Below are 19513 nucleotides of genomic sequence, written 5' to 3'. Positions count from 1 at the left end.
TACTCAGCAGATATAGACATTCTCCTAAAGCACAGGTGACCATTAACTCTTATTATGACAGTCGTATGCTCCCCCTGCTGGAGCCTGTAGGTAACTACTACTGTTGATGTTAAAATGGCATTTTGAACATAAAACATGAAAGAACACAAACACACTGTAATCTACCTGCTGCAACTGACAGGGAACACTGTGACCATAAACTATTGTGTAGCAAGAAAATGCTCATATATCACAATGTGAATACTATTACATATGAGGTCATGAAATGTAAATCCTTGATCTGACTTGCTGATAATACACAATATTCCAGCTGTGACACTAAGAGCAGATTAGTATGACATATTCCTCCCCAAAGAAAGACATGACAGTCATGTTACATTACCTGCTAACATGTACTGTAACAGATGCATCTTGTGTTTAGAGCGCAGAGAGGAAATAAAACTCCCCTGAAGTATTTTCCTCTTGCAAAAGAAATTTCTTTCACTGGGTTTCACACAAAATATATGATAAAACATATATTTTAGTAAAATGATCAGTTTTGATCATCTTTAAGCAGCTTAAGATGCAATTCGTTATTTTATAGATGTTTCTCTGAATGATCATCAAGCAATCAGTAAAATCCATTATCAATGTAAAACAAGTGTGTCAGTGTGAGCTGTGGCTACACTGTGGCCTCTTATTTCTTTGGTTAGTTGACGGTGGCGTACAGGTTGTTGGGATCAGCAGACGCTCCAGCAGAAAGAGAGGAAGCTTTGATGGTGGTGTAGGTCACTGCTTCATCATCATCATCATCTGCATCTTTTCCCTGAACCTGAAAACAATAAACAAACAACACAACAAATAAATCACACAATATTATATTATACAGAATAATGCAAGTAAACGCAACCTTATGAAATCCAGCAGCACATGAACACAACACGATGAAATAACAACAACACAAAGTGATTCAGTTTGAAGTCTGAAGATTTCCTGTTTTTCTTACCCGATCTCTCCTGTTGGTGTTCCTGGTGTAGCTGACGGAGGCGTAGCAAACACCATCTCCAGGGTCAGCCTGCACAGAGAGGACAACATGTAGATTTAATCTGACTCACACTTCTCACTTTATTCTGTTCTAGTTTAACATTATTTTACATTCTTTTAATTCTGCCAACGTGCTCATGCTGTCTCTCATGTTTCAAATGACGTGTCAACATGTTGTGTAGCAGTTTATCTGTGGTGGTTTGACTACTCATGCTCTCCTCTAGTGTGTTCCCTTTTGTTATCTGACTTCCCTTTTTTTCTTTATCACACAATCTGACACCATCAAGACGGTAGCGTGTGATCTCACCGTGCCCTGACTGGTTTCTGGAGCAGACTGAGTCACTGCCGGGTTTGAGGTCAGTCCCTGAATAAACACAGTTTGGTCAAAAAGCGTCTTACAGTTCACTTAACACACATGTAGTCAGGGTACAATAAAAACACCAGTGTAACATATGCAGTACATCTGTGCAGGATATTATACTCACAACATTGTCCTCCAGCCGTGTTTTGCTCTCTGAAAAGACAAAAAAGAGAGTTGACTTTAGCTTCCACAAAGAAAATCCAGTTTTGTTGTAACATGTTGTTTAAAAAAGTTTTCTCTGTGCTCTCACCTTCAGCTCTCTTCCTCCTGATGACTTTCACAACAATTATTAAAAGTGCCACTAAGACCACAGCCAGAATGATGAGCAGCCACCGCCAATCTGGAAACATAATGAAAATATATGAAGCATGTTGGCTGCAGCTTCCTGTTGAAGAGAGTTACACGTCATTTTAATTTGACACTTTTAGAACAAAGACTGCATCCAATGTAAACACAATCTGAATCTACTTTGACCAAACAAGCAAACACAACACATTACCCACTGAACTCAATGTCCACTTACTGGTTCTTTATGGAGCTTTCAGCTGTACGTTGCAAGGACAACAATAAACTTATGATACAACAGAAACTATTAAAAGTATCATTTGTTATTTTGTGTTGACAAAAAGAAACAAGCTGAATTGAAGGGCCACATGGCTGTGGGTTGTGAACATTCTTCAAACTTCAAATTTTTGTTTGCTTCTGTCTGTATGAATGTAGACCAATTTAAGACGTTTCAAGCATTTCAAATCATTAAACCATTTTCTGATGAAACAACACAAACCAGAAAACAAGAGACACAAAGTGTCTGTCAGCATCTAAACGTTCCTCTGACTTTACTAACTATGAGTTTAGTGGTCTGAGTGAGACTGACTGAGAGGGAGATAAAAATGTACAGTAACTACCTCGCAGGTTTGTTGAAGCATCATTAGTCTCAGGCACTTTTGTTGTTGTTGTCTCCTCACCTGAAGAGATTAACACATCACAAAAGTTGTTCAGTATGTCATAATATGGTGTTTTGAACCAGCCCTAATGTGTTTTCTTCTAAGAGGTGGATGTCCTACAGTGTCAGTGCACCTGAATGCACCGTGAGGAGCATGAGGTGACAGCTGAATTCAATAAACTAATCAGTGTGGAGTAGTATGAAGACTGTTTTTCAGACATTGTGTAAAGAGACTGGCTGTGAAGAGGTGCTGTGCTGTGCTGTGCTGTGCTGTGGCCAAAGGAGGACCCCCCCCCCCCCCCCCCCTCCTTGGAGGATTGCTGGCACCCAAGAGAAGAGGAAAGTTGGATAATTTTCCCTGTTCATCTCTCTCTCTGCCTCTATCTCTTTCCCAGAGATCAGCAGGTTGTAGGAGACCGAGCTTAATAAAAGCTGAGGCATCAGACGGTGTGGGACTGTGGAAAAGCGGGCCCACCTCCCCCCTTGGAGCACCACTAAGGCCTCATAAATGGAAGAGTCTAGCGAGGAGTTGAGGTAACAGGACCTCTGTCAATCTATTTTTGTTTTATTAAGAACCATCGACCTGGACTTGTTTTAATCTGTGCTGTGTCTTCTCAGGAATATATTGCCCGGCTTTCCCCCCCTGATTGAAGGCTGCGCTGCGACCATCTGAAACCCAGTCCATCAGAAATGCACATTTTAGTATAAATAAATGGTGTTCTCCTGCTTTTAACTTCGATCTCGGTCTTGTTATTTTAACTCAACGTGGTTCCTAACCAGTCCAAGTTCCAGAACCTTTTAACTTTTATTTGTAATTGTGTGGTGTGACATAATTTTGGCGTTGTTGGCAGGACTTGGACTGTTGTGTTGGGGCCTCATTGGGCTAATTTACTAGACCAGGTATTATGGCAAATCCAGCACCTGCCATGGTGGCACCTTTTTTTTATAGGGGCACCCTGGGCCCCAAAATGTTCCGGCCATGGCCTGGATTTTAATGAGTGGAGAAACCAGATGCAAGCCATTCTCAGAGCGCAGGTATGGGCTGAGGCACAACAATGTGACTTCATCATAAGTACTCTTGAAGGAGAAGCCAGGCGAGAAGTCTTGATTTTGGATGAAGCTGAGAGGGCCACTCCTGCAATGTTGTTTCATTTTCTCGATGAACTGTATGGAGATAGAGAATTTATTGGTTCACTACGATCTATGTTTTTTGACTGCAGACAAAAGCCAGCAGAAACTGTTCGAGCCTATGCTCTTCGCCTTCGGGAGCTGGGTAAAAGACTGCAGTCCAGAGACCCTCAAGCTCCTGGACGGATGGATGTCCAGCTACGTGACCAGTTCGTCACAGGGCTGCAACCAGGAGCCATTCGAAGTGGGGTAAGGAAACAACTTAGAGAGACCCCAGATTTGACATTTGCTAGGACTCGACAAATGGCTTTGGACATGGAGATGGACCAAGTGGAGGGGGATTGGCCAGAGTCGACATGTGCCTCTGTTACTGAAAGAAGGGTGGCGCCAAACCTGACAGCAGGCTGGAAGGTGGAGCCTAAAGACGAAATCCTGGAGGAGGTTAAGGAACATATGTGAGGAGTCCTCCTTTGGCCCCAGCCCAGCACAGCACAGCAGCCTCCTCTTCACAGCCAGTCTCTTTACAAAAAAGTCTTCATACTACTCCACACTGATTAGTTCATTGAATTCAGCTGTCACCTCATGCTCCTCACGGTGCATTCAGGTGCACTGACACTGTAGGACATCCACCTCTTAGAAGAAAACACATTAGGGCTGGTTCAAAACACCATATTATGACAAGTACACAACTTGTGTTGTGATGTTATATTAAAATGTCAAATCCTTTAAAATAAACAGATATCTTGTGTAATTATTTACATCAGTTTGAAGATCAACATATTCTCACCTGGTGTCTTTCCTGATGACTGAAGTCTGAAGGGAAACAGCTGCTGCTCTTTGTTACCATCAGTCACTGAACACTTCAGACTTTTAAACCTTGACTTGTAAATGTAATGATAAGTCGGAGTATGCACAGAGGCAGAGCAGGAAGACTGTTTAACACCTTGGTTATCTTTATCCACCTCTTTACGCTCATACAGCCACTTCACTGTGTGTGTACATGGTTCATATGTCGACACAGAGCAGATTAATGTCACCTCATCATCGTTCTGATATTCAGTCACTGGTGAAGATGGAGATATTGTGAGAGAAAGACAACAAGAGTAAAATTAACTTCAGCACTGTGATCATAATTATTGTAATGTTTCACAGTTTGATCTGAAAACATTATGATGTAAATACTCACTGGAGACAACAGACAGATGAACCACAGAGTCTGGATCTTGACGTATGTCTGATTTGTATTGCCGGCAATTATAACGACCAACATCCTCGACTGTGACCTTCTTCACAACCAGAGAACAGTTCTCTGTAACACTCAGTCTGTCTGATTTAGCTTTGATCTGTCCAAGTGTAACCAGCTCTACTGTTTGTTTGTTTCCTGAATCAATGAAGATCCAGACAGTGCTGTCACATTGTTGCTGAGGCTTTATCACATTTTCACAAGGCAAAGTGACGTCATGTCCAACTCTGACAGTGAAGGAGGCTGGAAGGTTTTCGGCTGCTCCTGTTTACAAGATCAGAGAAAAATATGAAAATAAACTGAAATGAGATAAAATCTGTGATATTTCTTTATCCTTGTTTCTAAAAGTTCACTAAACTCACCATGTTGTAAACAAACAACACATTTTGTTGTCTTACTTCAATCGAATATATTTAATAAAGTACATTATTGCAATGCACCTTCCATTTCTATATGTGATATACGTCTTCTTACCTGTGAACTGAAGCATCGCTGTAAGAAATAAAGACATTTGAATCCATTTGAACTGGACCATCATGATTCTCTGTCTCTCTCCTTCTTCTGTCTCTGTTCTTATGATCATCTGAGTTTCTAAAGTCGTGCTTTAGTCGAGAGAAGCTGCACCTACTTCCTGTGGTTCATATGGTGTCACTTCCTCATTCTTAATCTTAGTCTGTTTCATGTTTTAATCCGTCTGAACATCTTGTAAATGTCCAAACAGCCAAAAACTCTGTCACAACTTTCACAGAATTGAACAGTGACATGTTTCATCTCCTGAGCAGCAGCAGAAGAAGAAGAAGAGGAAGTTGACCGTGGGAAGATGATATGTAAGTGATCTGAGGTCTGTTGGTTCCTCCTCCTTTTTTTAAACATATTTCTCAGAGAACCTAAAGGGAAGTGTTTTAAAGAGAATGTGGGTACAACAGCAGCAGAGCTCTGCAGGGTTGAGTCTCTAATGATGAGCAGATAAACATGAATCAATATTTTATTTTCGTGTCATATACCTGACTCATCCCTCATGGAATTATTCAGACGCACTAACTTACAACAAATCAAACATTTCAGCAAGTCAGCCCTCCATCATCTAGCAGCACAATACATCAACATCACATCAGAGGCATCATCCAACTCAATAGACCACCCCCAAATAAAAACATGCCAGGGGGTAAAAAGAACAGATACGTAAATACAGCCCCCTGAACACAAGACACAATAACCACATCAAATCAAAAGATGCAAACAAAACAAAAAATAATGAATAAATAATAAAAACAAAGTAAAACTCTACATCTGCATCCATTAGTGCCAGACTGTGTATATTCAATCCAGCTCATAAATCAAATGTCTTCAGTCCAAAAGAGAGGAATTTATCTACAGTATTGTATGTTACTGTTCACTATCCCATGTTTTGGAGACATATTCAGAGAATGAAAAACATTATCAAAGAGTTATTCAATTATAGCTCCATCCTCAGTACTACTGATTTACTATCAAATCTAAATCTGAAACTTGAACTTCTTTTAAACAATATTATAATAATATTAGTAAATCATGATATAAAGGACAGTATAAAAAAAAATAAAAAAATGAATTTCATTCTCCACCTCATTCAGGTCACAATATTCACAGATTCTTGCATCTCCTGGCACACCATGAGAAACATGAGAAACACACAGTCCACACTTTATTAGGACAGATGACAAAGAGACGCTTATCAAATTCTGTTGAAAACCACTTGAACTCCTGGAAGGTTTGGACTCACTAGTTACAACAAACGGTTCAAACACTGATGAGCGTCCTGACTGAACTGACTTTAACTGTCACGACGTGGAGCATCAAGCCTCAACAATATGTGCTGTTCAACTGGACAGCTACAATACTTCACCTGTGGTCTGGAGGTTTTTCATGCTGTATGCTCACTGCAGACACGACTAGTTGGACATTTAAGATGTGTGAAATGTATTTCCATCATTTTAGGTCAGAGTAGGTGGTCATGTGCATCCAAACCTTCTGAAAGTAGCCTGAGTTATTAGATTTCTGGACATTCTCAGCTCACTTTGGCTGCATTTCTATCTGTATTAAGACATATTTTAGTGTCCAGAGAGAACAGAGCTGTTCAAGCCACCAGAGGGAAGGTTTACTACTAGTAGAGTCAAGACATTCATAGTAGAGAATATTCACTTTCCATTATGACACAGTTAGTACATGAAGGAGTCACAAAACACAGAGTAGAGTGAAGTGGTGAAGATGTCTTTATTTGCAGATGATATTGTTAACAGATATAACAAAGAGAAGACTGTTACTGACTCCATTAAGACTGAAAACACATTCAAACACAAATATGTGAACAACAATACTAAATGAAAGTGAGTTAAAATGAGTTCTTCTGCACACAGAGACATGAAACTGAGCTCAAGCTGCTGCAGCTTCAACAACAAGCAGGAAATCTTCAAATCAGCTCTGAACTCTTCAGTGGAGTCTGACAGAGGCAGAAGTGTCTCCACAGTTTTCATATTTCACCACACCATCATCTTCATCTTCATCGTGATCCACCTGTGAAACACAACACAAACAAACTGTCACTCTGACACACTTCAACTGACAACTTTCACATCATTGACCCACATTTAACACAAGAAATAAGAAATAATCTGACAACACCTGAATGCACCATCACTTACGTATATATATTCATACAGTATGTGTGTGTATGTATATATTATCCCAGACGTGCTCCATATGTTCCTCCCAGCTGTCTGTTGATGTTTATAAACAGAATCAGCTGAACCTGAATGCACCACCAGCTGCTGTCTGATCTGATATGATCTTTACCTGACCGGCTGCTGCACCTGAACGCCTCACTGGTCTCTGGTTCCCTGGAAAATAAAGCACAGTGTAACATTTCAGCTCTAAACTGACAGTTTGTGTTCATCAGTCCAAACAAATGTTGGTGTGAATTTTCTCACCTCGAGCTCTGATGAGAAGAACAGTAATCACAGTAATTAGGACGAGTTCAGCCACACGCAGAACCAACATGATGTAGTTGACAACAGAACAATCTGTACGAGCTGTGGAGCAGAAACATCATGTCAGAGAACAAAGTTATCATCAAACATCAGGAGCACAACACATGTGTTTAGTCATGTTAGTGACGTGGCTCTGGGGATGGAAATGTCAGGCAGTAGGTCCACCACTTCGGCCGAGACTGAAATACCTCAACAACCAACCGATTGTTGTGAAAATAATTGCAGTTGATCATGATCCTCTGAGGATGAACACTGCTGACTTTGGTGATCCTCTGCTGTTGTTGATTAAAAAACAAATCTCTACATCGACATGAGTACACACAGTAGTTTGTGTGGGTGTGGTGAATGGTGGGAAAATACAAACATTGATACCTCCTTTGTAAATTTACAATTTTAACATGGAATTGTTTCATGCTGGAAACACAATTAATCTTTTCACTCACCTTCTTGTGTTGTTGATGATGTTGTTGTTGGTTCTGCTGTTGATGTCAATCTCGTTGTTGCATCTTCACCTGACAAATTAAAAGACAAAAACCAACACAGCCCCGTCACCAGGATATAATGTTAGCAGTTAAGGTTTATGCAAACCAAAGATACTTCCAAGGTTGACGTCTGCAAAATGTATCATATCACATTCACATTATACCTTTCACATTCTACAAGGCTGCTGACTGCAGTTACTTCTCTGTGTTATATTAAGTTGAACTTTCACAATGCTGTGTTTTTATGCTCTGGTTCTGTTTGGGCACAAAAACCACTTGGTTAGGGTTAGGAAAACATCATGGTTTGGCTTTAAAAGCCTGTTTTGGTCGCCACATTCAAGGAAGGAGATGGTCCAGCTTCCTCTGTAAAATAGCTGATTTTGATGCCACAAAAATGAATGAAAATGTCTCCAAAATGATCCAGTGGTGTGAGTCAGTGTTTTTTGTGCCTCAACCCAACCAAAGCTTAAACAAAGCATTGTGTAAGAGAGAGAGAAATATTAAATTCAACATAGACAGATGTTAAGTTGCAACATAAAGAAACTTATCCATGGTTTTGTAGAATTATACTTAGCTAAGCTTTTATTTGGGCGATTGAGCTGACCAACAAACTGTAAAATGAGAAAATACCTCATTTCTAAAACGTAAGAACCTCAAAAGTTAAGATCCATCACATCATCAAATGTAGCTGTTACATCGGGACGAGGTGATTACAGACAGCTCATCGTGATCTCACCTGAGGACTGACGGCTGAAGAGAAACTGCTCCTTTGCTGTGCTGTAAATATCAGTCACTTCACATTTGAACAACTGATGACGCTTTAGAAAAGAGGAAGGAAATGTCACAGTCACTGAGCACCCAGACCGTAAAATCTTCATGTCTTTGTTGTATTTATCCACATATGTATCCTCATACAGCCACTTCAGTGTCTGGTCACACCATCCAGGAGTCGACACAGAGCAGTTTAATGTCACTTTATCAGCCTCCTGATGTTCAGTCACTGGTGACGACGGAGAGATCATTAAAGACAGTAACAGCCAAATAAAACTTCATCACTGTAATCATTATTAATATTGTAATGTGCAACCAACATTGTGATGTAAATACTCACTGATAATGACAAACAGATGAACATGAGTCTCTTCATGTTTTCCTGACTCTTCCTGTCTGCAGGTGTAGAGATCACCATCTTCGAATGTCACATTCTTTATAACCAGAGAACAGTTCTCGGTGACACTCAGTCTGTCTGATTTAGCTTTGGCATTTTCACCAATCTGCCCAAATCTAATGAGCTCTACTGTTGCGCTGTTAAAATGACGGACGCTCCAGGTAGTGCGGTCACATTTATCCTGCTCCTGTATCACATTTCCACAAGGCAACGTGACCTCGTCTCCTGTCCTGACAATAAAGCGGATATACTGTCCAGTTATCACTGCGCAGGAAATGAGAGAGAGAGAGAGAGAAAAGTCATTTTAATGAAAACGCAGTTGTGTTTGCAGTGGAGAATACTTAAAGGATAACTACCGTTTTTTACAACCTGGACCTTATTTCTAGCAAAATATATGGTCATTTACTCACCCAGATAACTTTGGTGTCATTTGAAGTTGTTCGGACGAAATTAGATCCAGTGTAGCGCCGGTATATCCATATAATGCGAGTGACGGGGCAGCGACACACAGCCTCTATATAACGCATTATCTGCCACGAAACTAGTTCATTTCACCAATATTTTGTCATGATATGCTAGTGCTATTCCCCTCTGAGTCCGGGGTTGGCTGTTATCAACATCCGGGGTCAAACTAGCAGTAGCAGCTACAGGTAAACAAGCCGGCTGTCGTGTGTGCGCGAGCAGCTCAGAGATGACATCTTCCAGGTCAGAGGTAGTAGGTCAACCTACAGACCCCGGATGTTGACAACAGACGAGCCCGGACTCAGAGGGGAATAGCACTAGCGTATCGTAACAAAATATTGGTGAAATGAACTAGTTTCGTGGCAGATAATGCTCATAAAGGCTGCGCTTCAGTGCCCCGTCACTCGCATTATATGGATATATCAGCGCTCCACTGGATCTAATTTCGTCCGAACGACTTCAAATGACACCAAAGTTATCTGGGTGAGTAAATGATCATATATTTTGCTAGAAATAAGGTCCAGGTTGTAAAAAATGGTAGTTATCCTTTAAGGTTAAGATAAGTAATACAAACAAAATGCTTACAACATCACATCATCGAGCTGAAAATGAAAATTGAATGAATGTCGTTTGTCTGAAGACGTGAGAGGCGAGTGGGACAAAAAAGAATTATGATGATCAATTTTCTAACCAATTTCTTGTTTTCTCCCCTGTGTTTAAAAAAATAAACAAACAAACAAACAAGAGACAAACAATGGGCCTCATTCATGAACCGTTCTTACGAACAAATTTATTCTTAAGTCCCACTTATGAAGATTTTACGAAGATTGTGGCATTTATGATTTTTTTCTTATCCAGGATTTATTCTTAGGTAAGAACAAATCCTACGAGCACTCAGGAGTACTCTTATGCACATTTCAGTGGCGACATGTTGGCATGGTTGTGTTTTCTTGTCTTGTGCACTTCAATAAAATACAATATTACAGTGATAATTCTGTCATATTTATTCATTTCATATTTTTGGTAATTTTTAGAGAATTTTAAATTTTAAAATAAATTAAATGTGTCAATGATTTAACATTAATCAAGTAAATTGGAAACCATGCCATCAATTAGTAACCAATCGATAAACGTACAACTTATCTGCGACTCAAATAACCACCTGGTCTCCCGGTTCCCAGGAGGAGCACACGACTCCTATATTTTCCAAAACAGCTCCGTGGGAACACACCTTGAAAAAGGAGCAGCTCATGGTACGTATCTTTTATAATATAATTATAATTTCCCATAAAAGTGTCTTTTTATTATAAAATTCTATAATTTATTTTATTATAAAATCTGCTTAGGTCACGTTTATAATCTGCTTAGACTTAGGTCACCTTGCATCTTAACTTATGACTCTCCCTCACCATTACAGGTCTGTAGGATAATCATGGCCTGCTGTATTCTGCACAACATCGCTATGAAGCGTGGTGTGCCACTTCCCCCTCAGCCACAACACTGAGGATGTGCGTCCTGACGCAATGATGGTACCAGACTACAGGCGCGCTGTTCATGTTCGAGCGCAATTAATTGCCTGCTTGTGAAGAAAATGCATTAATATTACAACTTCAGTCTAACAGTCTAATTCACTTAAAAAAACAAACAAACAAACAAAAAAACTTCACCTGCTGCTCCAACTGATTTATTTTTTGCTTTCGGCATTTTGTTGCTGTTTGCTCTGTACTGCGTCATCAGTGTCTACACGGCCCTGCAGTGTCTTTTATGGGCATTAATGGGTGGTTACCTATGCTAATCCTATGTTAATTAGACTCACCTTGCACGCGCTCTCAATTTAGGAGGAGGTGGCATTCATCAATGTAGGAACACAGCTGCGAACAATTCTGAGGCTTACGAACGCGTTGATGAATCTGACGTAGGGTTTTCTTAAGGAACCTCTTAAGAACAACTTAAGAAAGAATCTAAGAGGATTCTTAAGAAGATATTGGTGAATGAGGCCCAATGTTTTGCCAGCAGTTCCAGCATGAAAAAGGTTTGCTCAGTTTCATATTCTACGTTGCTTTTTATTTAATGTAAAAAGAGGTGAAAAAAAGTGTCTTCCTCAGAATTAAGAACACATTCAAAATCAAAGCAAACACTCGAATGAATGATCCTGACAAAAAATGTATTTTTTAACCTGCCAAAACATCTTTTAACCTATTTTCACAGAGGAAAAAATAAAACAATACAGATTCGACTTGATGAGAAAGGGATCATCACTCGCCTCTCAGGGCTTCTGTAAATAACAAACAATATGTCTTTAATGATTCTCTCACCTGGTAAATGGATCAGCATCAGACACAGTGAAATCCATCTGAAACCAGACATCCTGCTCTCTTTCAGTCGGTCTAATGAACTAATGTTTCATCAGATTGAAAGTTTTCCTTCGTTGTGTAAAATGTTGGCGTCACTTCCTCCTGGTTGCCTAATTTTACATTTCTGTCAGTGAGAGAGAAAATATTTGATTTAAAGACAAAAACACACAAAGACAAACATGCAGAAATCAAACACAAAATACAAATACAGAAAAACATCATGTTGAAGTCACATCTGGCATAAATTTTAATAATCATACCATGATGACGTGCTGGTGTGTCAGTGGTTAATGAGCCGTTAGTTCCTTATTCTGTTGAATGTCTGTCTGTGCAATGACTTCAGACATGCAATTTCCCTTCCCTGTGTTCCTTCTCCAAAAAGAAGACTCATTTATTTTGTATTTGAGAGTTACAGTAGGTCTTATGTTATTCAAATGTCAAAGAGTTAGGATTTTTTATCCAAGAAAGCGTGAACTTGGTTTTAAATTTTGACTCGACAGATAAAGTTACTGTCTGTTGAACAAACAAAAGACAAAAAGGCATTTAAAGACATATATACTTTTAAAGGTACTGTGGATCAAATCACTTATACATCTGTATTTTTATGGCTCTTGGGGGATCCATCACTTTGATCCAGACTTTATTACTGTACAATCTTCACCGCTACTGGATGAATTCCCATTAAAATGTGGTCCAGACACTCATGTTGTTCTCAGGATGAAAGGCATTGTCACAAAACTGATTGGAACTCATTGGACAAAACACCCACTGACGCCTAGCTTTTGTCTTCAATGGGAAAGGGAACAATTTGCGTTTATTGAGGGGTCAAAACACCCTGCAGTAGGCATGTATTGAGAAACTGCAGTAAAAGAGTGATGTGAGAAAAATGAACACTGTAAGGCAAAAGAGTCAATGGTGTGTTTTTAGTGGATTTGAAAACCTACATATATGTGCTATTTTTGGTGTAAACATAGTGTATTACAGTGAACACAGTGAGCATCATATTTAGTGATGTCATTGTGAGCATGCTGACGTGAGCATTTATACTTCTGCAAAGATACCCACGCAGATGCAGTGGCATTTTTGTTTTTTAAAGGTGCACTCTGTAGTTTTGGGGAGGAAATTTTAATGAGAAGAGAAAGATCTTCATTGAATGATTTTTTATGCCTAAACAAACTAAATGAACAAACTATATTTGTTTTTAGGACTGAATAAACAAACTGACCTTAAAGGACAACACAATTTCATACTGTTTTACTTTGTTTATATGTGGCGGACCCTGCCACCTTGTTTTTCAATCAAACATGGGTGTTTTATTTTAGACTCTATTCTATAGTATATTCAAATATAGGATATAATGTATATATATATATATTTTATATATAACTTTCTCACTTATAGATTTTATTTGTCGGTGGTGTTTTTTTTTTTTTCAGACACAAACAGGTTTCAGGGCAAATTGAATTCTCTCTCTTTTCCTGCTCAGGATCTGACATTTCTTTAAAGATTCACAACAACAAGAACAAACTTCCACACCTCTGGCACAGACAAGGAGGATCTTCAGATTACCAAACATCCTGCACGTCTGTCAACACTAACACAACTTTCAATAATGAACAAACAGCTCAGCTGCTGACACACCCTCACAGCCTCCTTACTCAAACTGTTTTTTACCTTATCTTTTGTTTACTTTTGACAAATCAGGTATATAAAAGAGAGAAAAAAAACTTGATACATGACTTGATCAGAAGTGCTACAGGTACAGTTTATCTCGTCTGCTCCCAAGTCGATTGACAACTCTGCTGTTCCTGCCTTATCTGATCCCGAGCCTGTTCCCAAGTCAGCTGACATCGGCACAGTTCCTGAGTCTGAAGAGGTCCTGCATTTACCTGCTACCTGACTGTCTGGTTAGCCTTCTGCCTGACCTTTGAAGTGGTTCTACCAATCAATTAAACCATCTGGTTGTCCTCCTTGGGCTGCTCTACATGTCTGGTCATCTTCCTGCTCAATTTCTCAAGTGGTTCCACCCATCTGTCCTGCCTCTTGGTTGCCCTCCAGATCTGCTCCCCCCCACGGTGGTCCTGCCCTCGGTTCTTCAGTTCCCAGGCCACTTTCCCCTGCGAAATGAAGATCTTCCTTGTCTGTGCCAATTAAATAAAACCTTACCACAATCCTCCCCACATCTCCACAGGATCGTTTACAGGCCGTTGTGACATCTGATCACTGACCTCTTGAGTGTTGGTTCCTGCTAAAACTGCTGATAATCCTTAATGATGATAGATTAGTAATCTACTGTTTAATCTGGTGTAAATCGGTGAGGATGAGTGTTAATTTAATAAATAAAATGCAAGAAGTAAAATCTTTGGCTAGAGATTATGTAGCCTGAGCCAGGGGTGCTGACAGTTTTGCTTGTGCCCAGGAAAAGATGATGTCAAAAGGCCACAGAATCAGATGATTTTAAGGGTTGGAGGGCCCTTTAGGAACAAGACCTGGGCCTGTCAGTGGCCCCGGCCTGAGTATCTCCCCAACATAAATTCAGCTACTTATTAAAGACACAAAAAGAAGTTTGTCACTATGAGGAAGTGACCACACCTCATAGAACAGGAAGTAGAGTCTCTACTTCATTTAAGGTGCATCAGCTCAAAGACTCTGACAGTTGATACCTGAGAAGAGACAGTAAAAGGACTGGAGCACGATGGTTGTATTCAGACGGATTCAAATGTCTTTATTTCTGATCCTACTGCTTCACTTTCCAGGTAAGGATTCATATAACATACACAGACTAATACCAGAAACATTACACTATAGCACAATGTTAAAGCCATCTTCATATGTCATCTTTATTTTCTCTCATCTTTCACTCTCCTCTTCCGCCTGCCTTGATTTTTTCAGCAAAAATACATGAAGGTCGCTGCAACCAAAACAGGAAGAGGCATTGGTTGCTATCCTCAGGTAACAGTGGAACAACTGGAATAACTGTGGAAACTCTAAACAACCCTGCTGATGGAGGAGGCAGAGAAGGTGAAGAGGGAGAGTGATAGAAACCGAGGTAAAACAAGAGTGAACAGACAGGCTTTCACTGGATGGAGAGCACCGGTGTTGTGTCAAAGTCTGTTCCCCCGTTGATATGTTTCCTCTTACCACCGGAATCGAGACGGTCCAAAACTGGAATTCTGTTGGATCAGTAAGCAACAAAACCTGCCTACTTATCCAATTTTTCACTCTGCCTATTCACAGCACTGAGATCCGGGTTTAGCAGACGCTTTTGTCCAAAGTGATTTACAATAAGTACATTTTTGTCACAAGAAAGAAACCACAACATATCACCGTTGATAAAGTAGAAAAGATAGAAACGATATTCAAGCCCTCTTCCGAGCAAAGTAGCTGCCATTTATTGACATCAATGCTATGCGGGGTCGAGGTGAAGTCTGAACAAGTGAGTCTTGAGTCTTTTGTGAAGATATATATAATCAAGACTTGAATAGCTGGCTATAACTCAACACATTTCTCCACATTTATACATAAACAAAGACCTGGGGGGTATTCCAGAAAGGAGGTTCAACAAACTCTGAGTCTATCCCTGAACTCTGAGTTGACTTACTCTGAGATGGGAAACTTTGAGTATCCGGTTCCAGAACGGCTGATCTGAATTAGTTCAATCAACTCAGTATAGGTGAACAGAGTATGTTCACCTCGAGTTACGTGCGTGCACAACCACTATAAAAAGCCATCGTCAATGGAGCCCTGATACCACGATCGTCACCATGACATCAGACAAAAAGCGATCAAGTTATTTTACTCCCATGGAGCTGGAGGTCCTAATGCAGGCGTACGTAGAATATGAGCACATATTTCGGCGGAAATCAAATACAGCTGCAGCGGCAAAGGAGAGAGAAAGGGCATGGGAGGAAATTGCTGCCCGAGTCAATGCGTAAGTTTGAACTACTCCATTGACTTAACATTTAACTGTAAGATCGTAGCATATAGGCCTAGTTATGAATGTAAATAGGAATAAAATCTGATTTCCATTTAGGTGCAATCCAACGGGGGAAAAAAGAACTTGGAAGCAGCTAAAACTGAAATATAAAAACATTATTCAATAAGGTAAGGCATGTTTTGCTTGGCGATTGCACCTCACTTTGATTTTAATTATTATTATTTTTTAATTGACTAAGGCTGTTAAAGTAAATATCAATTCAATGGCTACTTCAAATAGTAATGTAAACTCCTAACCAAATTCTGTTTTAACATGTCCTCCCACTCCCACAAACTACCGTTTGCAAAAAAACGTAGCGCTATGCATACAATTTGCAGTGATGTGAGTGCACGTCCGCGGTGTGTGAGGTTGGTAATGTGTGGCCGGAGAATGTTCTCAAGATAGATGATACTGTGTGATGAAAAGCGGTAACGTTCAAACAGATATTCCTCTGGAAATGACAGGACATCCAATCTGGGTCGGAAGATTCTCTCGCGACGCAAAGTGTTACGAATAAGTTGTGCTTCGATGTCAATCGGATTCGGAATGAACGGACAATCCATGTCAAACAGCGTTCTTCATGTGGGAGGAGACGGGTAGAAACTCAGGGTTTCTTAAGTAAACCTGCCAGCGAGCAGGTTATGTTCACAGAGTCTGTTACCATGGTGACTGACCCAGAGTTTCAGCTACCTCTCTTTCTGGAACGGAAAACCCAGAGTTTCCCTCATCTCAGGGTTAACTTACTCTGAGTTTTCACATAACCCGCTTTCTGGAACACCCCCCTGATCTCAAACCTTCATAAGAAAAGATTCATGCAGCGGAGTCAATTCTCTGATTAGTTGGTGTTGGTGTTGATTCTAACAGAAGCAGAAGGTCCTCCAATGTTTTCATAGTTCACTGTGCCGTCATGTCTGCCTCCATCATGATGCACCTGTGAAAAACAACAACACACCTGAGTTCAAATGTTTAAAAGTTCATCAGATTTGTTAAAATTCCCCAAATTGCCGCATTTTCTTCTGAGCTACAGTTACTGTCTGATCTGAACGGAAACTAAACTGCGCTGAAAGCAAAAAGTAATAACGAATTAAATATAAAACTATAAAACTATAACAACATCAACAACAATAACAACAACAAAATCATAATGATAATGATAATATTAATAATTTAAATAAAATTTTCGCTGGAAAATAAAGCACAGAGTAACATTTCAGCTCTGAACTGACAGTCTGTGTTCATCAGTCCCAACAAATGTTGGTGTGAATTTTCTCACCTCGAGCTCTGATGAGAAGAACAGTAATCACAGTAATTAGGACGAGTTCAGCCACACGCAGAACCAACATGATGTAGTTGACAACAGAACAATCTGTACGAGCTGTGGAGCAGAAACATCATGTCAGAGAACAGAGTTATTAATGTGAGAGAGAGATAATACAAACAAACAACAATGTTGAGTCACTACCTCGTAGTTCTGTTGAAGCATCATCAGTTGTTGGTGGTGGTTTCGATGTTGTTGTTGTTGTTGCTGTTGTTGTTGTTGTTGCTGTTGTTGTTGTTGTCTCCTCACCTGAACAAATGAACACAACTCATCAAACTGTTCAGTACAAAATTTCTGTAGTGACATGAAATTTTCAAATCCATAAAATAAACAAATATTTCCTCTAATTATTCACATCAGTTTGAAGCTCAACATATTCTCACCTGCTGACTGAAGACTGAAGGGAAACACCAGCAGCTCTTTGTTACCATCAGTCACCTCACATTGAAAAAACCCATTGTTTAATGTATACATGAAAGAAGAAGTTGGATAGGTCAGAGAGGTAAAGCAGAGAGACTGCGATGTCGTCACACCGATATCCACGACAGTACGCATAAACAGCCACTTCACTGTGTGTGTACATCGTTCATATGTCCACACAGAGCAGATTAATGTCACATTATCATCGTCCCGAAGTTCAGTCACTGGTGAAGATGGAGATATTGTGAGAGAAAGACAACAAGAGTAAAATTAACTTCATCACTGTGATCATAATTATTGTAATGTTTCACAGTTTGATCTGAAAACATTATGATGTAAATACTCACTGGAGACAACAGACAGATAAACCTCAGAGTCCGAAGCTTGTTTTTGTTCTGATTTCAGCTGTATACAGCTGTAAAGACCAACATCCTCGACTGTGACCTTCTTTATAACCAGAGAACAGTTTTTTGTAACACTCAGTCTGTCTGATTTGGTATTTTTAACAACCTGTCCATCTTTAACCAGCGTTACTTTTGGTCTGTATCTTTGCTCACTGAAGACCCATGTTGTGCTGACACAGTCATTCTGATCATTCATCACATTTTCACAAGACAAAGTGATGTCATCTCCAGCTCCGGCAGTGAAGGAGAGGACAAACCGTCCGGTGTCTGCTGCTGAGAAGACGAGAGAGAAATATAAAGAATAAAGAGAAATAAAAATATTAGTATTAAAGTCAGTTTGAGCATCATTTTAAATATAAGCTTTTTGCATGTAATGTCTCATCCTTAGTTTCCAAGAGTTCATTAAAGTCACTATTCACAGACATTAAGATCAAACTTGCATTTATGAAATAAATGAATTAGTTGGTTAATGGTTTCTTTAGTCATTTACATGTTATATGCATGGATGCAGGAGCTAGGGCTGTGGAGCGGGCTGCAGCATCCTCTAAAAAGAGGCTATAACATATGCCAAATTTACAAGGACCACATAATTAAGAATTTGTCAGAAACAGTGCTGTACAAAGTTTCTAAAATTTCTACTAACTCGACAACTCACAAAATTGAGTGATTTTATATGGGAGTCTGGGGAATTTGTCATTGTTTGGGTTTTTTGGTTTGTTGACTTCCTGTTTTATATTGTAGTCTTATCCTCTTGTGCGTTGTTGTTAGTTTCTACTTCCTTCTCACCTATTTTACTTTACTCCTCCCCACACTGACTGATTCCCCACACCTGTCTAACATCAGTCTTGTTAGCAGTGCCTGGTCTCCAGTGTCTCTCCACCTGCACCTCATCCCCTCATCAGTTTAGTTCATATCTAAGCCTGTGTTTTTCCCACCTTCTTTGTTGGTTTGTCTGTTCAGTTGTCATCTTGCCTTCATCGTACATTCTTGTGTCTGTTCCTCTTGTGTTCTCCTTGTTCTGCATTTGTTCCCCTTGGATTTACGGTTTGTTTAAAGTTTTGGTTAGGTGTCTGGATTCACTTCATTGCCAGTTTTTTGTTACCTCACCTTTCCCATTATCTCATTTCAGATTTTGGATCTTGACTAGTTTTCAGCTTTCACTAAAGCCCGCTTTTTGTTGTGAATCTGCCTGCTTCTGCTGAATT

At 39.8% G+C, this 19513-nt stretch overlaps 1 protein-coding gene and 1 long non-coding RNA gene across 2 annotated transcripts; both read right to left on the bottom strand.

Moving 5' to 3' along the window:
* Positions 1–1649: 1649 nt before the first annotated feature.
* On the bottom strand, positions 1650–3921 carry LOC311272160. The gene is made up of 3 exons (XR_014624533.1): positions 3849–3921; positions 2290–2349; positions 1650–1724 (listed from the first exon to the last, which is right to left on the bottom strand). It is a non-coding gene; the product is annotated as an uncharacterized lncRNA (long non-coding RNA).
* A 3093-nt stretch (positions 3922–7014) lies between these two features.
* Positions 7015–12269, bottom strand: LOC311271728 (uncharacterized protein). The gene is made up of 7 exons (XM_084377520.1): positions 12152–12269; positions 9318–9638; positions 8943–9206; positions 8168–8236; positions 7665–7766; positions 7531–7574; positions 7015–7251 (listed from the first exon to the last, which is right to left on the bottom strand). The coding sequence occupies exons 1-7, from the start codon at positions 12201–12203 to the stop codon at positions 7168–7170; spliced, it is 936 nt and encodes a 311-aa protein (XP_084233646.1). The 5' UTR covers positions 12204–12269; the 3' UTR covers positions 7015–7167.
* Between the last annotated feature and the right edge of the window lie 7244 nt (positions 12270–19513).

This window comes from Pagrus pagrus (assembly GCF_965226575.1).
Source record: "Pagrus pagrus genome assembly, chromosome: 16".
Classification (NCBI taxonomy): Eukaryota; Metazoa; Chordata; class Actinopteri; order Spariformes; family Sparidae; genus Pagrus; species Pagrus pagrus.
Note: the sequence above shows the minus strand (reverse complement) of the source record. Positions and strands in the feature narration are given on the sequence as shown.

Excerpts from the sequence above, each read along its gene's own strand:
- LOC311271728 (XM_084377520.1), bottom strand. The coding sequence starts at position 12,203 with ATGTCTGGTTTCAGATGGATTTCACTGTGTCTGATGCTGATCCATTTA. Across the intron at positions 7,575-7,664 it reads TCTTCTCATCAGAGCTCGAG|GGAACCAGAGACCAGTGAGG; the intron begins GTGAGAAAATTC and ends TTTATTTTCCAG. Across the intron at positions 7,252-7,530 it reads CAGGTGCAGCAGCCGGTCAG|GTGGATCACGATGAAGATGA; the intron begins GTAAAGATCATA and ends TGTGTTTCACAG.